Source organism: Echeneis naucrates, chromosome 3, assembly GCF_900963305.1.
Source record: "Echeneis naucrates chromosome 3, fEcheNa1.1, whole genome shotgun sequence".
Lineage (NCBI taxonomy): Eukaryota > Metazoa > Chordata > Actinopteri > Carangiformes > Echeneidae > Echeneis > Echeneis naucrates.
In genome coordinates, this window is record NC_042513.1 from 13,728,273 (window position 1) to 13,747,098 (window position 18,826).

The following is an 18,826-nucleotide window of genomic DNA, read 5'->3' on the forward strand; positions in this document are numbered from 1 at the left end:
GCATGTGGCAACTGTTAATGTTTGCTAATGCACTGTCTGTTTTCCAAACTGGTTAATAATGTCAAGAATTTCTGCTTTTCCACCTTTTTAATCTGGTTTACCTACAGCTCAGTTGTAGATCACCTGATCTCTCAGCTCCGTTAGGCGCCTCATGTTGATTTAAGCCTTCTCACATTGAGCGTCCAGTCTGACTTCTTGAAAAAGATCCCAACTAGCCTTTGCCACACATGAGAGTAAGCAGTTTTATTTAAAGCACTGATCTCCTTGACATGGCGGGCTAAGTCATGACACTTCCTTCACATTGACCAAATGAAATGAAGACTATCTGTTTTGTTGCAGATGAACTTGCAGTTACTGGTAATTTTTTCTCCATAATGCACATACAGTGTGTTGTGCAGACTCCACCTAGACAGAACTAGAAGGGGGAGATAGACCATTCAGAGAAAAGTAGACTCCTTCAAACACCCTGCCACCTTATTATACTGTAGGATTTCTATACTTTTTTCATGTGAAAGCATCAGTCATCAGAATTGCAGCACTGTCTTCTCTATTCTTTGTGTGAAATTATATCTCCAACGCCTGAGCAAGAAGGGGAGGGGCTGGGATCTCACTAACACTCAGCTACAGTGGCTTCACACCACAAAGACCTTCTCTTTGTCTGCTTTAACAAAGAGAATTCAAATCACAAGGCAGGCCATTATAGATAGCTTCCTTTTTCTCCTGCCACAGAGATAAATGACAGGGATAAGCATGCTCACATTCTCTCTCACACACACGCTATATTGTCTCTGCCTTTTTTTACTCGGCCTTGCAGGTCCTGTTGTCCCGTGACTCAATGTGACCTGCTTTTTGCACACAGTTGACAGTTAGTAAAACTTTGCATTTTCTTTGCTGTGCCTGTCAGCTCATAGTGACATGAATGCTTGGAGTGCTTTCCTGATGTCTGAATGAGACACCTAGTGACGCGTTTTCCTGGCTGCGCCATTCACGTGCCTTGTTAGTCTGGAGTCAATCTGATCTGCAGGCAGTTTAGTGTGAAGACTTAAATATTTTTTTCCAAAGCTCCCTACTGTGAACCTCGCCCCTTTGAAGTTCCTGACCCCCTCGTTCACCCAACACCTTTCCCTACCCCCACTTCCTCACCGGCTGAATCTTAAAGCAGAGATCACGGGAAACGCATTTCAAATCAGATTTATAGATGGCTCACACACCTGGTGAGCAGACTGCACACACCTCTGACACTACAAAATGTCGAAAGCACATACACTGAATATTGCTTGCTCCCCTCCACCTGCAGCCTGCCCCATTACAGCCCCTCTCATGTATTAAATTAGCTTCATCTTTTACAAAAGAAAACCAGTGATCCTCCTCTACCTTCCAGCTCCCTCCAGTTTATTATGCTAATGCCTTTTATCTGCCACTGCTGCAGCTTTTCTAATTAATCCCAAACTAAAAGCAGTAAGCACATTTATCAGAAATTCCTTCAGGAGGGGGGAGGAGAGGGAGCCGCCTCATCCCCTCTTCATTTTGAAAGTCACTCCCTGGCCTTCTCTCTAATTGCATGAGAGCGCTAATGAATCTGTCATAGGACCCTGAAAGGAGAAATAAGAAATTCACAGGGAAGCTTCACCTTCCGATTGCACTTATTAAACCTCGGAAGGAACATGAAGGCACAAAATCAAATGCAAATAATAAAAAAACAGAAATCCCCAAAGTTTTAGCATTTAATCTGTTTTCTGTTTAATTTCTTTCTTCTATTTTCTGCACGCTCTAATCAAGTAAGGTAGGGGAGTGTAGAAATGAGAGGAGAGAGGAGAGATGAAAGGTGAGGGGAAGGACAGTTTGTGATTAGCTCCATCTGAGAACCAGAAGGGTTTATTGTGATGGACTGAATGTATACGTTTGTGTGTGTGTGTGTGTGTGTGTGTGTGTGTGCATGCATGCACAATAAATGCCAGCAAGAGGGCGAAGGTCAAAAGTCTGGAAAACAGGAAATTAGCCACACCTGGGGATTTAGGGGAGAAAGGCTGCTTGAAGTACTTGAAACTACTCAAGCACATCTGTCTATGTAACACATCACTTTATTCAAATAACTTCAAAGTTTTTCCTGCTGATATTAAATGTTGTGAAATAGAAGAAAGATGATTAACATATTTTAAATAAAACTAATTTAGTCTTGTACCCTCCATCATCCATTCTGAGGACCATTTTATCATCAAACCTGCCCCCCCCCCTACTCTGCCTCTCTGCACCCATCCCCATCGTCTCATCTTGCGACTTGGCCTTCATCCATTTCCGCCTGTCACAAATCCCTCTCCATCTCCATGACAGGACAAAGACGGCAGCGACATGAAGTCCCTCAGACACTCAGACTCTTCGCCACAAGTTGTAACCTACTCATCCTGATAACACCCCAAGAAACACGTGTTTCAATGCTGCTGTGGGATCAGTTTGTACGTCAGAGGCGTGCTGTACGGGCCGGAGCCCAGCTGTGTTCAGGTGCAAGTCTGTGCAAAACCTGAGCTGTGTCATTCTGAGGAGTGGAGATATTTCTTATCATAAAAACAAAGAGATGGAGTCAGAGCCAGAGCAACGCACAAAGGGCTGCCTTAATTCATTCATTTGGTTTTCAGTATGATCATTTGTTAGCAATGAGAAAAAAGCAGGCTATGATTATGTTCAAGATGTTTTTCAGTGGTGCTTTTTTAACCAACCATCACTGCGCTGACTCCTTATCAGCTTGTGTTTCTACTCTGTTTTTCACAAATGTAAGATAATCCACATTTTTGGATGTTTCCCATCTTCATGTGTAAATCCTGCAGTTAAAACCCTCTGGAGGAGCAATTTCTTAGATGACACCAAAAAGGAGAATTTATAGCTTTTCTGAGGATACAAAACAACAATATGATAAAATCAGGAAAAGGCAGGAAGGAAACAAGAGGCGGCTTGAGACGACTGGGAAAAAAGTTCAATGTCTTCAAGAGGAGTCCAGTAAACTGACAGATTACTGTGCTTAAGCTTATTTCCACAGTGCATTTCACTTAATTAAATTTTTTAATTAAACAGCTAAACTGGTTCACATGGGGAAGTTTGAATCAGTGAAGTTAGATTCATTACTTCTTTCACACCAAGTGTAAGAAAACAAGAGTCAAGTCAAAAATTTTTTTTCGGACCTACCTGTCAGCGTCTCCCTGTCCTGATGATGTGTTTCGATGGAGTGTCTCTCGGACAGCAGTCATGCTGTCAGGCAGGCGGTTCAGGCGCCGTGTGTACAGACCCAATCCTCCGTCGGTCATATAGCTGCGAAACACAACAAGGGCCATTATACTCGGGCACTGTAAAGCATGTCTGACACTGACAGTTAAAGGGCACAGAGCAGTTAATTTGAAGCCATGTACCACCACACTTTGTTTTAAGAATCTGCTCAGGGCAGGGCTGACACCCTCACTTCCTCTCGTCAGAGCTTCTGTTGTGTAGGCAGGCGCCACACATCCATCTACCTCTCCAGCTTTCATCTATCAGGTCTAAATGAAGGGCAAACACAAAAGACACCAAACCGTCTGACTGAGGACACGTTTCACTCATGTGGCCAGCAGTCAGCAGCAGTGGCAGCTCAGTTTTACAAAGGATGAGACTGTTCATAACTCCTACTGGAAGGATGTCGCTATTCATCACCAACACCAAGTCAGGCTGGGAAACCATGATTGAGTCAGTAGATGAACATTAGGAGGCTAAAAATATACAGTATACCCAAGCAGAGGATAAGTAGGTCATTCCTTTCGTAATTGAACATTACATTTAAAGGGAGTTGATTTATTGGTTGTTGGAGTCTGAGAGTGACTGTTAGCAGCAGTTACAGTCTGAAGTCCATGCCGAAGCCCTCAACACAAAGACAAACATTCCCATTCAAACTAAAACAACACTAACTAATTCTCCAAATATTTACCCATAGAGGAGGAGACTCCTAATGGAACTAAATATTGGCTCATATAGTCCAGGTGAAATTTTATGAAATGTTTGTTGCTTTAATGCAGAGGCTGACTGAATGCTCTCTGTGTGGGACTGATGACTCAGTTTTTACAGTTAACAGAAAAGAAAAATAAGCCCAGCGAGTCCAAACACTAAGACACTTTCTGCATTATCTCTGTGTGCAACGCAGAAGGAGGGAGTCCAGCACCACACACACACACACACACACACACACACACACACACACAAACTTATACCTACATGTATATACAGCATACACACAGTACAGTGTTTCCTACAGACAGAGTGTCTTTATGTCGCTTGCAGTCAAGTAGATCAACATTTAAGCTGTGACACAGCAAGAAGAAGTGACTAAGCAAAGAGCAAACCCATGCAGATGCTGAACAAACTGCAGCCTTTGTAACGTTTACAGCTGCAGTCAAACACCACAAGTGGAAAGAGCTTCCTTTTCAACAAGCTGAAAACACCATGACGACACATCACCACTCTAACCCTAAACCCAGCACATACAGGGCAATATTAGCATTAACTTGGGTCCACCTGATAAAGATAAATCCTTTTCCCTCGGGCTTTGTCTTCACCATCTTTCTGAGGGAAAATATCCATTGTTTAGCTGCTGGATTTAAACAATGAGCTGAAGCAGGCTTAACAGCTCTGAACATCTGAGGGGGGGTGGCAGCATTAGGGAACAATCCCTAGTGGTAATTTAGAACAAAGAAAGCAGCATACACACACCTGATGGGCTGAGACCAGGAATTGGTCGCCATTTCCTACTTACTAAATATTTCAATGAATGATTATTTTTCTCTCGTGTTTTCCTTTTGGGGCTGATTTGTTCTAGCCAGGAAAAACAGTTTGAGCTGAGAAGTAGCAGATGTTTTACGTTCTCACCAGAATATGAATGACTGGCCACTCTCTCAGGTCATCTGGTAGCAGTCTGCTAATCATTTCCAACAGATCCAGCCGGAGTGTTTTTCAACCACACACTGAAGAGCTTGGATCAAGCAATTTAATTTGCCTCATGCTGAGTCTTGATACTGTGGGATCAATTACCAAGTTCTACCATTTTTTTAAGGAATCACAGTCAGTCAGACAGATAAGGCTTCAATCGCTGATATAAGACATGTGTGGGACATCACAGCAAGTGAAACAATAGGCAATGAAGACAGTTGAAAATGCTGCGATCCTTTGGCAGAGGGTCCACTTTGAGGAGGATGAATTGTCCTTTGTGGGACGCATCCATCATCCCAATGGAAGGTCACCTTGAAGATGGCCTGGCAATCTCACGCAGACAGAAACAGACGAGCACACACACACGTATCACTCATTCGCACTAATGACTAACTGAGCCTCCCAGTCTTACTGCTTCAGAGCCTCTTAACCTGTAACCTTCTGCAGCAGGAGAAACGTGTTCAAACAAGACATTTTATGAGCTGAAACTGAGCAGCTTTACACAGCCGTGCACTTTAACAGAGGCCAAACTCGAACCAAACTGCAGAAGTATTTGACTTGCAAAGAGTGTGTGTGCGCGCAGTGGCACTGACAGGAAAAAATTCACAAAGAGCCACAGCCTTGAAAACAAACAAACAAAAAAAACTATCCATTCGTCTCGAGAGCTGCTGTTGATGTTTTGAAAGAATCAGACATACCTTTCTGCCTCAAACATGGTATCAGTTTGTCCAACGCAAAAATAAACAGGTCCAGGTGAGGGTCGATCCCTGTTGATAAAAATCTCCAAGGCAGTGTTTAGTTTTGTTTTGTTTTTAAAACCTTCAACCGTCTAGCTACTGTCTGTGATCACTTCTGAACCTGTGAGCGGTATCACCAGGTGAGACTGCGTGACCATGATATCACAAATGACTGCACACTATCAGCGAACTCTCCGTGTACAGTGTACGTGTCCATGTGCAGCCTGAATGTGTGTGTGTGTGTCTGTGTATATGTACGTGTGGGTTGCTCTGTAGCAGCCCAGTGTTGGTATGCAGCCTCTCTGCTCAGCTCCACATGCTCTTCCCTCCTGGCTGGAGGCTGGGTCTGTCTGCGAAAGGTGGAGGAGGAAGGAAGGGAGGAGAAGGGGAGGCAGAGGGGTAGATTGGGCAACAAACACCGAAGCCAAGGAGGTGGGGAGGGAGGGGGGTCCTGGTCTCCACAGACCAGAAGAGCCAAAAGGAAAAACAGAGGAGGGGGATGGAGACAGAAACCCTCTGCAGATACTAAACGTAGTCATCGGTAATACTAACTGATGCAGGACACAAAGGATACAATACAAATGAAATCTGAATAAATTAATGTTGGAAATTGTAAAGAAATTATAAAATACTGCTCAGTTGTTGCTTCAATCAAATCATTGATTGGACTGTTAATCTGTAAAATTACATCTTCAAACTGATCCAACCAACCATGATTTTAAATCCGTAACGTTTCAAATTTAAGGGCTTAAAAATGGTTGATTGCTTTATTTCAACTGACTTCACGATTCATCGACTGATCTTGAGGAAATGCACGTTTGATGTGTGATGCTTTTCTCATTGAAAATCTATCAACACAACTTATCTTTTCCGTCTGCAGGAGAAAGCTGATTCTATCGATTTTAGATCATGCCACTTCACATTACACTGTGCTGAAAGCCAGGATCTTGAAATCCAAACTATGTGTATGGTCAGATACCAATTTCTGAAATGTGTCTGACTCTGCAGGGGTTGAGAAGCAAGAATACACTGGTTACACCGGAGTAAACATCCCAACTCAGCATGGGAGAAGCCGACTGCTCAATGGCCTGAGGATGTGGGGAAGAGGGGGAGGTCATCAGCCTGTATCTGTTTTAAATTGTTAAGCCACAGGGCGACTCCACCCACCACACACACATCCACAAGCTTCTAACCTTACACACACACACACACACACACACACACATACACTGCCTCACACAAACAAACATTGCGTCTTCAACATCCAGAGCCTAACTGAGTCAACCTGTTCTCATCTGAATAAAAGCTAAATTCATCCATTTCCTCATGTCTTGGGTCCAGCTGACAGCATCGAACACACACACACACACACACACACACACACACACACACACACACACACACACACACACACACACACACTAAGCATTTACTTTGCATCACACAAAGAAAACATGTAGACACACTGATAACTACACTCATACAGCAATCTGTTATGCTGTTCAGATCCAAATCAGCATCATATAAAACCGCTATTTCTGATCAAAAGCAGAAGATTAATTGACATATTTTATAATTTACTGATCATTTAATTAAATGATCAAGTGAACCTGCTGGTTTCAGCTTCTCAAATTGGAGGCTTTTGTTTGTTCATACCTGTAAGCATTTTTGATTTTCAAGAGGTCGGTCCTGCAGAACTGTCATTGGCATTTGTCACAGTTTTTAAATTATTGAAGAAAAAATAAATGAATCAGGAGCCTATTATATAAGATCACGAGGAAATAAGGAAAGAATTTCCTTCGGTTTTGTCATTCTCCATTCCAGTTGGTGATTCAAGCTTTCCGAGGAAGCGAATGAATCCGCACTTGTTCACCTGCGCAGGTGTGGCTGAGGCTTGACCTTTGCCAGTTCAACCACAGATTGAGACACATCCAGTCCTTTAAGAACACTTAGCTTATACAGCTGCCCCGGGGCTGATGAATCAGCACACATGCATTGGGAGTCACAGGAAGTGAGAGAGAGATTGGGGTGGTGCGTGTGTGTGTGTGTGTGTGTGTGTGCTTTACTTCGCTGAGTTCATGGAACCTTTTTCACTTTTACTTAAACTGATCAGTGAAGCAGCACAAGGACCAGAACCAGATCCTGGTCTCTCTGTCTCTGGAATTCTGACACCATCTGAAGGCGAGTTGGCGCCGCTAACATCCTCATCTGATAATAACGAAGAGAGCACAGTGTGATAGCCAAGGTATGCAGGGGGGCCTGTTACAACATGGACACTGGCTTTGAGAAAAAGGCAAATAAACAGGTTATCACCTTATCAGTGTCTCAGCCACTGCAGACCCAGAGATGGGATACCTGTGGGATCTGAGCTGGACAGAATAAATGTACCTATGCCACAGAGGACAGACTGAGGGATATCATCTGTCTCTTGTCTCTCTGTGATCAAGAAACACTGCTGCCCTCTCCTGGTAAAGTGGCCTTCAGGAAAACTGGAGGCAAATGAATCACTTTAGTATTGTAAAGTAAAGTATTGTTCTTTTCTTTGCTGTTGTATACTCATTCATGCTCAGTTTAAATTCATCAACTATAAAACAGTTTACTAGCAAATTCTAATGAAACGCACAAGGCAACCAAAGCAACTTTACAGTTAACCCTCCTGTTATCCTCAAATATAACAACACATATCTGCCTCCAGAAAATGAATTAAATCAAAGTATCAGACACTTTGTTTATTCATTGAATACATAAATAATCCCTTGATAATGATACTTATTAGCAAATTTCCTGCAGCACCACCATCTGGCCAAATGTTCAAAGTAAAAATAGGGTATCTTGAAAAGTTTTCGTTGGAATCTTTTCAAATTTACTGACCACATGAATGACCACAAAAGGATGAACCCTATTGGTTTTGGTGACCCCATGACCTTTCATTTACTTATGTTTATTGTTTTTATTTCCTTTTTTAGTAACATATTTATATACCGACAATTTAGAGTCACCTATCGACCTAGACATGCATGTCTTTGGACGGTGGGAAGAAACCAGAGTACCTGGAGGAAACCCAGGCCAGCACGAGGAGAACATGCAAACTCCGCAGGCTCCAGGCCAGGGAATCAAACCCACAACAGTGAGTCAACAGTCTAACCGCTATGCCGCTGCCTTCCCTGATGATGATTGATGATGATTTTGGGCGGGAAAAACCTGGCACCTGTCGCGTTACGTGCTTATGGTTTGTACCATTTGAGATGTTTGGTTCTTCACCCAGGGCGTAAGATGTGAAAAAATGATCACATATAATGTTAGGATAATGCGGCCCTTCTGCCATGCCAAGCACACCCCTTGTGCTCTCATTTTTTCAGGTGCTTCCTCAGGAGATTTTCCTGTGTAAACCTGAATATTGCAGGCATAGCTATGCATCACATGCTGCCCAAACTTTGGTGATGTATTTGGCAGGTGGGCTCAGCATATATTGTCGGAAATGACACTGCCCACAAAACACAACCAAGCATTCAACGAAAGTCAGCACTAGAAGAATCAAACCTTTCATGGGAATTGTGCTTTCCCTGCCCCTGTCCCTATCCACCAATCACTTTTTACTGGTCAAAATTACATATATACATTTATTACATCAGTAGGTGTGTTACTTAGCACATTTCTGGTGACTTAATAGAAAACTTGGAAGAAATTGTTTATTATTGATAAATCTAATAATATGCTTGTTTAATGAATTAATTATTTTCTCTTTAAAAATCTGAAAACTATAAAACATGTCAGAGACTAAAGTGTTATCTACAAATTGCTTGTATATCATCACATAGGAGAAGCTGGCCCCAACAAATATTTGGTATTTTTTCTCAACGTTTGCTTGATTACAAAAAATGTCTTCACTTACCCGCTGGTGACATCATCAGTGCGCGCAGCATTCTTACTCAGCACATCTCCATCGCTCATGTATCCAGTGACCTCCATGGCCATGCCATCCAGGTCAATGTCCTCTCCGGCTCTGTCTCCGAGGTCCACGCTACAGAGGGCTCCCCCCCTGCCGGCCAGCTGTCGTCGGAGGTGCCCAGGGTACAGGTAGCGTCCTCCCTGGCCGCCAACCACTCGGCCACTGTAGCCATTCCCCAATGAGGGGGCATCGCCTGCCTGCAGACGAGGGCTGGACTGTCCCAGTCGCCATGACGACAGGGAGGGACGGGTAGAGGTGAGGCTGAGGATGGTCCGCCCCCCACTGCTGCTATTGGTACCACTGCCGCCACCACTGCCACTGCTGATGTCTGTGGTGACGCTGCCATCAAAGGTGGTTTCCAAGGTGCTGAGCAGGTGGAGGAAGAAAAATATTCAAGATGAAGAGCAGACTGGGATTCACAGCTAAAATCAAGCCATCATCCAAAAGCCCAAGGTGACACCATACAACCATTACATCGACAGGTTTTATTTAAAAACATCAACATCATGGTTTTTAATAAAACCTCGTCATTTACAAGCCACAATTGAGCCAAAAAAACCACCTCTCGCCATAGCTGACTTAATGATTTCTGAATGGAATATAGTACTGAAAAAGAAATTGCCAAGGTCCGTATAGGCAAACTGCATAACTTCCAGAATGAGACTAAACTAAATCTAGACAGCTGGGTCAGCGCTGATATGTGAGGCTGGGGCAGAGGTCAGGGATCTGGCAGAGGAACCACGATTAGAGCTGAACCTGAATCAAAGACAACATGAAAGACACCATGCCCTGCGATCAAAGGAAGAGTTCCCTCAAAAGGAAAAAAAAAAAAGAAAAAAGGTAATACCTGTAAACCTAGACAGACACAGTCTGCTGCCCACAAGGCAGTTCAGCCACTGAATCAAATCCCCACCATCAGTCTGATTTAGCCTGTTTACCGCTCAGCCGTAGCAGCTATTGTGGGGTAGTTTACTTTGATATTCACCAGAGATTTACATAGAAAACACTACAACAAATCTTATACATATCGTTGTAAGGTGTTGCCAGAAAAATCATTTAACTTCTTTTTTTTTTTTCATCCATTTTGATACATTACCAATGAAGCTCTGTTCACTCTGTGGAATTTTAGAAGATCCACTCAGTTGAAAACATTTCAGTGTGCAGCAAATAAAACTTCTAGGATCTATAGCTTTTATGTATCATGTTTTTCTACTGTTCTATTTTATGTAATTCAGGGACTGAAATGAATCGATTTACTGTCAAGCTCAATTTGTCCCATTTTCATAGAAGTACTTGATGGCATAATTTATTTTTACCTGTGCGTGACCTGAGTCCCTCGCAGGCTGGACATGGTTTCCTCCAGGTTTTGCCGCAGGTCTGCTATATTTTTGACTGTTCTCAACCGCCTTGTCTCGGCGTCCTCACCTGAGTGAGACAATCAAAATTTATTTCAGGAGTGCTACAGTGACCCTGAAACAGATCGTAGGATCTCTTTGAGACTGCCCACCTGAAAGGTCCTCAATAGAGGTCTGGCTGTTCTTGGTAAGGGACGTGTCTCCACCTCCTCCTCCTGAGCCAGTCTCAGTGTCTGCTGTTCCCTCGCCGTCTGTTTGGGATCTGGGAAAACAATTTGTGCGGGGGATCAAAGATCGATTCTGTATTACGGTGTATTTAGTGGGAACCATATATTCAGCAAATTTTCACGAAAGAAGGCTAAGCCTGATTAGGAATTAAATCTTCTATGCTTCAGGTCTTGTGACCAGGATCCAAAATGAACGCCTTCTAAGCCCCAAATGCCTGTAAAGTTTATCTTTGAAGGATAAAATCAATGCAGTGTAGCCACTGAGCCAGCTGGTAGTCTTTTGAGGCGTTGATGTTTGAAAGCCATGGCTATGTGCAGCCTTTGGTCTTTGCCTGATCCCAGAGTTTGTCCTGTTCAAGGACTGTACACACTCTGAATGTGAGCCAGTCAAAGCCACAGCCTGCCCAACACAAATAACTGACTTGACAGTGCTTGAAATACATTTGAACTTCCTGACGCCCAGCAGTGGTTTTCCTCATGGTATATCATGGTATACATTTTCTTTTATGTCCTATTAAACATGCTCGCTGCATTTGACAAGTATAGAGCTCTGAGCTTAGGGGTGTTTTATGGCAGTGGGGGTGTTTTGCCATCGGTCAGGACATGGCTGGGGAGTGTTGGGGGCTGAAAGTGTCAGGAGACTAATGAGTGGTGGCTAGAAAGGAGCCATTGAGAGCCAGAGGGAGCTCCTTCCTTATCACACTGGGGCCAGGACAGAGGTCAGGGGCACACCGCATCCACATATAACATCCACATGCATTTGCCCAGATACTGTGCGCACTTGAACAGACTATATACTCCTCACTCACACACGCACGCACGCACACACACAAAGATGTGATATTCCTGGTTAACAATTCACAGATGGCAATTTTCTACTTTCAGATGTTGTCAGAAAAACAAAGTATCATATGTGTGATGACCTGACAAATGTTCTTATGGACAAGGTTATAAAACAAGCGGCTGAAACCCAGATAGTCAAGTCATAGTTTCCTCAGAAGTCTTATCAGGGAAATGACTGGACAAACAGACTCCAGTTAACATCTGTCAGAAGTCACTGAAAAGTTCAACCTTATCGATCCAGGGAAATGGTGCTGGTGCTGGTGCTGAATGAGGAAGATGACTTGATTTAAGGACCTGGTTTCACTTCTGTTTTCTCAATCTCAATCGTTAAGAAATTTAAGTGGCATCACATGAAGCACATTAGATGTTATGTAGCACATTCTGAAGATGTTAGCTCAGACTTTTATATAGACTTTGATTGATAAAATTGTTGGAGTTCCCTTTTTTAGTTACTTACTGATAATCCACGTCTAGGAAACTGGCCTTCATTCAGGGAACGTTTTCTGTCTGATTGGTATTTTAATCTTCCACGTTGCTTTGTGTTTTAATATGTTTTTATGCATATTGTTTTTAATATACTGCTGTTTGTGCTTACTTTCATAAATATATAAATTAGTGATCATAAAGCACAATCTCACCTGTACATGAAAGGTGCGACGGTGGCCATGTTGGGATGGCTATGGTGCTGTTGAGTCTGAGGTAGCTGCACACTGACCGTGTTGCTGGCTGTGCTCTGTGTAGTGCCTCCTCCTGCTACAGGGGCATTGCTGGTCTTCCCCTCTGTGGAGGCCAGGCTAGAGGTAGAGCTGGAGTGTCTGCTGTCCCTGTCTCTGTCCAGAGGGCTGCGGTGCATGGCAAGACCTCCTCCTAACCGCGTGTTCCGAGACCTCTCCCCTGCCTCCTTCACTGAGGAAGCTTTCCCTCCGGCTCCTGGAGCTTTGCCTCCTGGCTTTGGTATTCCGCTGTGTGCAGGTGTGGAACTCTCTTTTTTGGCCACTTTACCCCCCTTGGGAATGAAACTGGCAATTTTAGAGGTCCTTTTGTTTGAGTTTTCTATGTCTACAGCCGTGGACAATACTTCCTCTTTAGGCTCCTCCCCCCTAAGTTCTGTCCTGTCGGGAACTGAGATGCGTTTCCCCACCTCTTTCCCTTTTTCCTTTTCTTTCTCCTTCCCCTTTTCCTTGTCCTTGTCTTTCTCTGGGCCTTTGACAGAGCCCTTCTTGGCAGTCAGGGCTCTGCTAAAAGTGCGCTGAGCGATACCCCTCAGGGCAATTTTGGGGCTGCTGGCAGTGGTAGCAACAGTAGTACCTGTTGAAGGTGCTGCTCCAGATGCTGTACCATTGCTGGTCCCATTCATTCCTGGGCGGACGTTGCCATCATCATCCTCCAGGAAGTCGGTGTTGGAGCCGGTCTCAGTTTTCTCCACCTGCCCTGTTCCAAAGTGCCTGACTGGGGCAGCATTGTCAGTCTGTGCCCCTACTCCATTGGAGGAAGAGGTGGAAGATTTGGTGCCTCCTTTGCTATTGAAGAGCTTCAGCTTCTCCAGCATTGACTTCTGAGTGACGACTTTAGAAGGAGCTTCAGCAGCTGGAGCAGCTTTGGAGGAATCTTTCTCCTGCTTGACGGACTGCATGGCTGAGGAGAGGGTGGTGGTGGAGGGAGAAGGAGATGGGGTGTGTTTGGAGCTCATGGACTTGCTCCTCCAGGGCTTGCCGTTGCTGTTTGGCTGAGGGATGGCTGTGGAAGAGGAGGACGAGGATGATGATGAAGAGGATGAAGGGGGAATTAAGGTGGAGGTAGCCGCAGGGATGCTGGTGGAGGAGTTGACGGTCACTACAGATGATGGAACATTCTCAGGCATCACCGAAGGCTGTGAGTTCATGCCTTCTGAGGAATCTACACCAGAATAGAGACATTTTATTACAAAACGAGATAGGAAGATGCAGATGAAGACAGTAAGTCTAGGAGAGGGAGGATCCAGGGGAAACAAGAGAAACCACATGCTGAGGGTGAGTCTTCTTTGACCCCACACAAAGTCGCCTTATAAGGCCCTGGATGTGGCCTGTGTTGATACAGCCAAATGTGCCATTACTTTCCTTCGGGCTCGCCACCAAAACTGTTAAAAACCCCTTAGCACTAACAATGAGAGGAGCCCATCACCAGCTGTTTATAAAAACAACGAGGAGCAGGCTCAAGTACTTTTAAGTCTTGCCAAGCAGGCCAAGTCAAGACACAGTGCTACTGCACTTATATGGCTTGGACTTATATGCACTGTTCTTGTTCAGCATCCCCCTACAAAGAAGCATTGTCTGGTTACAACTGGTTGTGTGTGTGGTCGCTCATGAGTTTGATTCATAATCTGGATAAAAATACAGTTTAACTCAGAGATGAGTGAATGAAGAACTGAATGAGTGAAAGAAGAAATGAAATTCCTGGAATTGAACTTGGGGGGGAATGAATCATAGCAGTTCTACTGCAACGTACTGCTCTCACATTGGGAACACACACACACACACACACACAGACTCACTCACTTTTTTTCTCTCTCTCTCTCACAGACCTCTTAGTTACCACTGCTGCTGTTTGTTCCTTCGTATACAGCTATTGTCACCTTAGACCAGTTTTTACTGGTTTGAAAATCTTTTTTTTTTTTTTCAAATTTTTGTGGGGGCATATATTATCATTATTATTATTGATGTAACAATAAAAATATTATATATATTACCACTATATTATACTCTCAAGAGAGAGACTGAAAGTTGGGTACACATCAGGATGGCTTGCATCAAAGGCCTGAGCCTTAATGGAACACAATCTAGCAAGTGAGCAACTGGAGCACCCCAAAGTCTTTTCTTCCTAAGAGAAGACGCCTGATCTCTTTACTTTTGACCAGGATATCTAAAGATATACAGCCTGTTAGCTTTTGTTTGTATGAGTTTCAGCAGAAACTCGATGAGTGTCTGAGTACCAAAACAAGTTGTGAATACACCTCATCAACACTGTCGAGGAGTTTTTTAGTTCTTCAGCAACATTTCTCAGTTCAAATCAAGCTGTTCCAATATCACAGTGTCTTGTCAAGCACAAAACTGCATGAAGACTAATGAAGAAAATAGATGTGAGAAAATGGATTTGCATCTGAAAAAAAAAAAAGAATGAATTATCTCATCTCATGGGTTCATGGTTTTTTTTTTTTTTTTAAGGAAATTAAGAACTTGGTGTGAACATGTTTCATAAAGAGTCCTGTGTCATTTCTTGTGGTCTCATGGTCCCAACATGAAAATCTTTCTTTCACAGTGCTTCTAACCAGCTACATTCAATACATATTTATATGTGGTCTGATTAAGCAAGCATTTACAAGGAATATTAAACACTGGCCCTGTTTACTGCTTTTCTCATCTCACAACTTTATTTCATTTTTATAGTTGCTTTCACGCTCTAATTGGAAATAGGCACCCTCTCTTCGCCTCTCATTTCTCTCCCTGTTTGGCATTTAGTAAGAGCAGCCTGAAACAATGCAGCCATTAGGAAGTAATTAGAGCCCAATTAGCTGTGCTAGCAGTTAGCAATCGGAAAAGTGGGTCAGGTTCCTAATAGCTGGCTTCCTACTGGAGCCGCCTGAATAGAAGGGGGAACCTGCTGTGATGAGTGAGGTTTTGATGTGGGCCAGCAGGATGGTCTGTGCTGCCCCTGAATAGGATCAGCATGGATTTCAGGTCAGAAAGAAACTGAGGAGGTGAAGCAGGACATGGAGAGGCCCTGGACACTGGGAAGTCTGGTTGTTGTCATGAGCGGACCCGGTGACTGGGACGGACACGCTCTAGTTAGGTTGCCAGGGGTGAAGGAAAATGGTCAATCTTCAACCTGCTGGGTCAAAAGTGACAGTAAAGTGATGGACTTGGACACTGCTGCCTCATAAACTCAGAGACAGAGCCACAGTTTAACCCTTCAAAATCTAAATCTGCCACAAATGAAACATATTCCACTATCTGATTCAGTCTGCCTTTAGTTTTCTGATCTAATACTGACCTTTTCATTTGCATATTTAATGAAGTGACTGCAAGGTGGAGTAAACACTTCAATTAGTGGAAAAACTGCAGCATGTGACCTTCATGTTCACAGTCATTGCACGAGGTGCAGCAAGAAAAGTTCCCATTTGAAAGTGGAACAAGCTCTTTAATAGTGCACAGCAAACTCCAAGAATCCAAGAATGGATTTCTTATTTATATTCTGACGATGAATAATCAAATAAGATCACCAGATGAAACTAACTTTTTCTTGCTGCCTTTGGAGAAACCAGCTTTTAGGTAGAACCCTAAACTGCAGTCTTGGAAGCACTCCCGCACTCCCGCTTCAAAAATAAACAAATAATTGTCTGAGCATGGTCTGAGAATGGGTCACTGACCTAATGACCCTGTTCAGCCTTGGGCCAAATCCTGGACTTAAACGGCTCAGTGCCTGTCTGTTCACTACTCTGGTTGAAGTTCAGGAAACATGCTGAAAGAATTTTCGTTACTGTGGTAATTAGAGATGAAAATAAATAGCAGAGGAGAATCAGTGACCACCCTTAACCTCATGTCTCGAAAAAAGGAAAAAAGAAACCTGGATCAGAAATCTGTCCAGCTGCCTCCTCATCTCAGAGTAGACTGATAATATCAATGAATTTTGGCAAACAGCAGATTCAAAGCTTTGGTCATGGATTCTCACGCTCATGTACCTTGTGTGTATGTTCCTGTGTCATAAATTCACACCAGTGTCGACTCCCTGTGTGTGCTCATATCTGTAGGTGCATGTGCAAATCAAAGAAAGGAAGAAAACAAACAAAAGTCCACCAACCACTGGTCACAGGACACAAAGCTAAACCTTGTCAGTCAGCAATCAAATTGCTGACCTGAAAACGCCTTTCAAGTCACTGAAAACATGTTATCCACGGTGAGTTCACATGTGCCATGCAGAGAAAACAGTTTTCCCTGGTAAGATTAATTTAATTTACAGATAATTTTATTTTTTAATCTGTCCCAATTATATCTGACTGTGACAAAGTTTGAGGCTGCGGGTCTTTGCTTAGTCATCATCTTCTGATTCAAAAGCTCTCTGTCTCTCTCGCTCTCTCCTCACTCATTGTGCTGCAAAAAGTGGGAGGGACAGCCAGCTTTTGTGCGGAGACCGAAACGTTTTAAAGTTTCTCCACATGAATACACTTAAACAGTGACGCTACAGCTGATCAGAAGGCTATTCATTCAGTGAGAGCACTGGCATACAAAAACACACACACACACACAGATCCATTTGTAACAGAGCAACATGTGCACAAACACACACATACAGATTCCCCTCTGCTCTCTGCTCTCTGTCAATTGGTGGACACAACCTGAGGCTGTCACCTTCTGTTAACACAGAGCAGAGGACAAGATTCAGGTCTGTGTCCTTACTGTACAATGTGACTTCATTCTGGTGTCACAGCCATTGACACACAGCAGATCTGGCCTCACAATAGAGGCTGCAGGTGTCTTTTAAACTATCTCAACCTGCAGCAACACACTCTCATAATAAGCATAATGTGCAGAAAATAAGTTCCAACATGCATTTTAGTTTAATATCAGACAGACATGGAAATTCTAAATTGGTGCAAGAAATTGTACTTCTCTAGCTCTTCTCAAATCGTAAACTTTTGCCCAACTTACAAAAAAAGTATTGTCTACAGGATTACCAATGCCTCCTCTTCTCTCAGCAGCAAAACCAGACCACCAGACTAAAACTGCAGCCATGTTTTCAAGTGTTAAAATTCAAACTACTCATCTGGAACTATGACCTACAGTGGCTCTATTGGTGATCTACAAGGGCAAGGTGACAAACCTCATGGTTGTTGCAGATATCCAGGCAGGACAGAGAATGAAGAGAAGAGAGGAGGAGATGGACAGGGAGGGAAGAGTCCCAAACCATGGACCAGCAGTCCAGGGAGGGCAGGAGGTGGAGGAGAAGGAGGAGTGCACTATAGTGCTGTGGCAGGGGAGGAGGGGCTTGGCTGTATGTCAACAGCATGGTAAAATGGAAGGGGTCGACCAGTGATTCACATCCTGCTGTCAATTATAAGGCCTGCTGCTCCAAATTATTTAAAAATGTAAAACATCTGCACGCTGGGACAGGAAATAAACTTTGTTAAAAAGTCATTTCTGATCAGGTGTCTGAGTATTTGTCTGAGACACTAAACTAGCGATTAACCCCCTCTGCTAATTTTACCACCTTTATCACTCCGATCACTACTTTCATTACAGCAGGATGTTTCAGCAAACATGATAAATATGTGTCCACTCCAGGGTTGAGCTGATGACGCCATCTCATGTCTGCACCATCAGTATGAACCAAATGTCAATGCACCAGGACATCACCCCCTCCTCACCTCTCACTGTGGGCTATTTTCCTATAAATGGGATCATCATCATCTCATAATGAGAGTGAGACAAGAGGTAATTAAGTGAGAGATAGGGACATCTTATAGATTTCAATACAATCTCCAACCAGCAACGTCCCCCCCATGACGGTTGTTACAGGGTGAAGAAACTGAAAACCAAACCTTTTGTTTCCATAGTTTTTCTCTGTGGATTAAACACACAGGACACACCTTAGCTAACAAGTAGCTATAAGCAGCTTCATATTTAGCATCAAGAAAGTGAAATAAGCACATTTCCTATAATGTCAAACTCTTCCTTTATCACCAACTACTGCCACTACTTTAACTAATACAAATACTGTGCATGATTTCACCAGTGTAGAAAT

At 43.4% G+C, this 18,826-nt stretch overlaps 1 protein-coding gene across 1 annotated transcript in view; it reads right to left on the minus strand.

Annotated features, from left to right (window-relative positions):
- The window catches only part of nav2a (neuron navigator 2a), an 82,756-nt gene that overhangs the window by 36,210 nt on the left and 27,720 nt on the right, over positions 1–18,826 (minus strand). The window contains exons 7-11 of the mRNA XM_029497427.1: positions 12,691–13,948; positions 11,135–11,244; positions 10,944–11,052; positions 9,571–9,993; positions 3,178–3,300 (exon numbers count right to left, since the gene is read on the minus strand). Coding sequence (XP_029353287.1) covers positions 3,178–3,300; positions 9,571–9,993; positions 10,944–11,052; positions 11,135–11,244; positions 12,691–13,948 — 2,023 coding nt within the window. The remainder of the gene's footprint in view (positions 1–3,177; positions 3,301–9,570; positions 9,994–10,943; positions 11,053–11,134; positions 11,245–12,690; positions 13,949–18,826) is intronic.